This window comes from Sinocyclocheilus anshuiensis, unplaced genomic scaffold (genome assembly GCF_001515605.1).
Source record: "Sinocyclocheilus anshuiensis isolate Anshui unplaced genomic scaffold, SAMN03320099.WGS_v1.1 scaffold283, whole genome shotgun sequence".
Lineage (NCBI taxonomy): Eukaryota > Metazoa > Chordata > Actinopteri > Cypriniformes > Cyprinidae > Sinocyclocheilus > Sinocyclocheilus anshuiensis.
The window spans coordinates 4,997,994-5,002,924 of record NW_015549605.1 but is presented as its reverse complement, the minus strand read 5'-3'; the positions used below and the strand labels follow the sequence as shown (position 1 = coordinate 5,002,924).

Sequence of the window (4,931 nt, the reverse complement as noted above, 5' to 3'; positions counted from 1 at the left end):
TGCGCTGACGTCACAGCAGGAGGAGAGCAGAAGAGTCGGGCCACTCTTCTCAATCCTAGCGATGATGGCGTCCCGACACCCATGAGCAAGCAGAAAAAGAGGAGGAAGAAAGAAAGGAAGAAAGAAAGAAAGCGAGGCCCCTTTCAGGATCGCGATGATTAATTTTTGCTTCGGACTTCAATTCGTTCGTCTTTTGTTGTTGATATGTCTGGATCATTGACTTTGTATTGGAGGTTGGGGTAAGGCGCAGGTGCCTCCATCCATCCGTTCATCTATCCGTCCATCCAGCGCAGTGGAGGGGCCGGGCCGGCCCGATGGCTGCTGGGGGAGGTGGAGGAGGATGCGGGGAGTCGGTGGATCATTACCGGGCGGAGGTGGAGCGGCTGACCCGCGAGCTCGTGGAGGCGAACCGGGAGAAGGTCCGGGCGGCGGAGTGCGGGCTGGCGGTGCTGGAGGAGAACCAGAGCCTCAAACAGCAGTATGCGGAGCTCGAGGCCGAGCAGGAGACCCTCCGACAGGAGCTGGAGCAGCTGCAGGAGGTACAGCTCATTCTCCTCTTATAATAATCACTGAAGATGCTTTTCAGACAACAGGCCTAGTGTGCTTTATGTTATAGAACAGAACAAAATTAAATGGAAAACAACTGAAAGCAACAGAGTAGAAAAGAGCGTTGCCAAAAATCTGGTCATGTCATGTTGTTATGGAATTTAATATTGCCAAGAAATAGGTTATGTTATGTTATGTTACAGTATGTTATGTTATGTTATGTTATGTTATGTTATGTTATGTTATGGGAAAGAACAGGAAACAGAACAGAATATTGGCCAAAATCAGTTCATGTCATGTTATGTTATGGAAAAGAATAGAAAACAATAGAGTAGAATATTGCCAAAAATCTTCTTATGTCATTATCGCAAAGAATAGACTACTGCAAAAATCTGATAATGTCATGTTATGTTTGGAATAGAATATTGACAACATGTTGTGTTATGCTACCGAAAATGACAATTAAAAAAAAGTATAGAATAATACTTAAACATCTTAAGTTATTTAAGTATAGAATAAAATAGACTTTTGCAAAGTCTGTTCATGTCATGTTATGTTTTGGATAGAATATTGACAATATATATGTTATTTTGTGTTATGTTATTAGAAGAATAGAAATCAATAGAATAGAATATTGTCAGAAATCCGGTAATGTTATTATTGAAAAGAGTAGAATAATTTAGACTATTGCAAATAAATAAATACATACATTTTAAAAATACAAAAATAAATAAATAAATAAAAATCTGTTCATGTCATGTTATGTTTTGGAAAAGAATATTGACAACATCTAGGCTGTTATATTATGTTGTTGAAAAGGAAAGAATTTAATATTAGAGTGAAATAGAACAATAGAATAGAATATTGTCAAAAATGTTGTCATGGAAAAGAGTAGAAAATAATATAATTTTGCCAAAAACCCCAAAGATAGATTGGCATACAATATGTGTGTAGAACAGAAGACAGTAGAAAGAATTGTAGAATAAAATAGGATAGAATAGAACAGATTATAATACAAACAAAATTGCTAGTCACAAAAATGTGATTTTTCCCCCATGTCTACTACTACATGAAACTTAAAAAAGCAAAGCAAATCATGTGCTGTAAATCATATACACACTAGAGACTGTGCTATACTGAAACTGCAGTTGTGGTGAATCAGAGACTATAACAGCAGAAATAAAGAAGGCAGTGCAACAAGAAATATCATACAGAAAAGGCGATCCTCCGTGTTCAATGGAGTCTGTGCTCTGACCTGAATAATGTTGTTTTGTGCCTGTCTAGTGTGCTCAGAGATTGTGTGTCTGCTCATGCCTGTTTGTTTGCAACATTTATTTACAAAGTTGCAACATTACTTAGTTCTAATTATCTAGTTTTAAATTCTCAGCAGCTATCTCAAAAGGTCTGAGTAAGCAATAACAGTTTTGCAGCATGTTAACGTTACAGAGTCGCAGAGTAAATGATGTTCTTGACTGATGCATTTCATTGCTCCTCGTCTATATTCCCACAGCCTGAGTTTATTCATAGCTTCATTAGTAGAGGCAGTGTACTCTTGCTGACTGCAGTGGACTGCGCTGAAGGTTAGCACAGGGCGACGGCTGCCAACAAACACGCTCACAGATAATAAGACTGACATAGAAACGCGTCTGCTTCAGGAGTCCTTCATATGCACTTGAGTACAAAGACTGTCATTGAAACCCCCAAAAAATCCAAAACGAAACGAAACTCCAGAGTGGATTGATTTACAGTGATAAGTCTGGCTTGATTTATAACTATATCATATAATAATCTTAGCTTTTCTTGTGATGGAGGTGAATTAGGTTATAATGAAAATTTGTGATTAAAAAGAGAACTGCAGGCTTTGCTAATGCACACAGCACATCTTTAATTGGCTGCTTCGGCTCTTTATTAAATCTCAATGAACTGTATTGATCGTTGACTAATAGATCAGAGCTCTGCGCTGGAAATTGCTCACAAATTTGGCATTGAGCAATATTCTTCAGTGTCTTCAGATGATAAGAAGGACTGGGATGAAAGCCATCAGTATTGCATGTCATAATCACGAAAATACACAACTATTGGGTAAAATATTTCATTTTTATTCAGGTCGAGCTGCATTTTATTGCTTCTTTTTGGCATTGAATGAATTATAAGTAAATTGGAAGTATGTTTTGACATTTATAGCCAGTATCTTTATCCATTGTATTAGATGGATTGTTTTTGTTGCAAGTATATAGGAAGGTATCTTAGAAGGTAGTAGTGTAAGTCAGTCTGTGATGCCTTAAAATAAAATGTAAGCAGCTCACATTAGATTTTTTTTATTGTCTTTAATGAATATTGCTCATATAATTTTTTGTAATATGCATTTTATTGGTAATTATCTGTATTTCCCGGTGTATGCAATACTAATGGTAATCTGAGACATACCAGATGATGAAGGCATCTGCTGATATATTATTCATAAATGTCTATTTCGGACATTCAAGACTCCCCATTGGCCTGCTAAGATTGGCTGCTACTATAACCTGAAACTGGAAAAGAGCAATAATATGCTTAAATATGACAAACACAAAAATATATAAAATTAAATAAAAAAATATATATATTATTATATTGCCAAAAAATTATTTTATTTATTTATTTATTTTTGTTGTTGTTGTTGTTACACAAGCATGTTTCCCAGAGTCCTTTGTGTTTCCTTGGCAAAACCACAACCCCGTGAGCTCAGAAGCTTCCAGGAGCCTCATGTGCCCTTCCCAAGAATTCCCATTACAAACGGCCATTCATTCAAAAGCTGCTTTATAGTTGTTTACTTGGATTCCACCGAGCACATGCATCATTCAGAGTGAATCTTCCAATCACGTTTCCCACGGTCTTTCATAATGAACAAGAAGAGCTGACAGTTTATTGGCTGATGCCGGTTTACCTCCATTTGCAATATTGGCAGAATATAGCAGTGTCTGTTGTGGCTTGTAAGCTGCCAATCAAACACAGTGTCAACAGTTGTCCCTTTAATATCACAAATACAAGCAAAACACACTCAGATGTCATCTTACGTCTCTGATATACGGCCAGTCCTCAGGATGGCTTGTGAGAGCACTTTTTACTCCGACTGAGAGTCTTCTGAAGGCTTTGAGGATTGAATCTGTCTCAGAACGATAATGCCTAGGGATATTTGAGGCTGTGCCTTATTCTAGTGGAAAAAAAGGAGAGTTTTTCCAACAAATCTAGATCTGAGAAATACTGGGTTCTTGTGATGCTTTTCGGAGGATTATATAATTAATTTGATTGCTGCAATTGCTTATTATTAGGGCCATTTACACATTAACTGTAAAATGCTTATTATTCGCTGTTGATGAGATGTTTGGACTCATAGCACTGCATTTGCTAATTGCTGATTGGTGGTTATATGCTTTAAGAGCATGCTGAAGTGGTTTCCAGATGAGAAAATCACTCATTTCTGACTGGGTTGGTGTTTCTGGCGGTGCATCATGTGTGGCTGGTAATGTACATCAGATGAAAAGTGCAGAGGTGCATTAGTTGCAGCAGCTCAGAGCTAAAAGCATCAGTCGGCAGAGCAGCATGTCTCATGCAGAGATGGTTTAATGCAGCTCAAGTGTGAATGTGAATCCAAAATAACCTGGGAAAAACATGATGGATATGTGGGTTTGAAGTGATGAAACAATAGATAAAGTGTTGAGAATGAAGACAAAAGGGCACTTTGTGACCTTTAAAATAAAGGCTTGTGCTTTATCTTTTTGAAATAATTCAGTGACGGATTTCTTCAGAGTTCATGCCGAGTTCCTGATGTGCTCGGGCCGGAGCTTGGAGACACTGAGTTATGAATTATGGATGGGACAGATCCAGGCACTTAGGGGGAGACATGTGAACGTCAGGTTGTATAATACACACAGAGAAACATTCGCTGCATAATTCATGTGATGTCAAGTACTTGACTTCATTAAAACACCCAGGTCAGATTTAAGCATAAAATCATAAGGCGAAAAAAAATGCTTAATTAATTAGCATAAAGAAAATTAAGCCTATTTTAGGTCGATTATTTATTTATTTATTGCAGGATTTAAATTTGACATTATTTTCATGAGACTTAATCACATTTAAACTCTCCATTTTGTATTTTTTGTATTATGTTTTGTATATTTTTGTATTATCTCTATGCTCAAACGTGTCATTACTGTAATACAATGCTAATTTTAACAATATATTTCAATAATATATCTTTATTATATATTAAAATATATGAAATTGATATTTTGTATACATTTTTTATCATTTTATTTTTACATTTTTCATATTTGTCAAATATGCTTATGCTTCATGAATAGCATACTGTATAAAAATATGCTTCATTTTCTTACATCAAT

The 4,931-nt window shown here is 36.4% G+C and overlaps 1 protein-coding gene across 1 annotated transcript in view; it reads left to right on the top strand.

The window, feature by feature from the left end:
* The first annotated feature begins 39 nt into the window (after positions 1-39).
* Positions 40-4,931, top strand: part of LOC107658949 (protein bicaudal D homolog 1-like) — a 15,517-nt gene continuing 10,625 nt past the window's right edge. Inside the window, exon 1 of the mRNA XM_016447682.1 lies at positions 40-539. Coding sequence (XP_016303168.1) covers positions 315-539 — 225 coding nt within the window. The 5' untranslated portion in view covers positions 40-314. The remainder of the gene's footprint in view (positions 540-4,931) is intronic.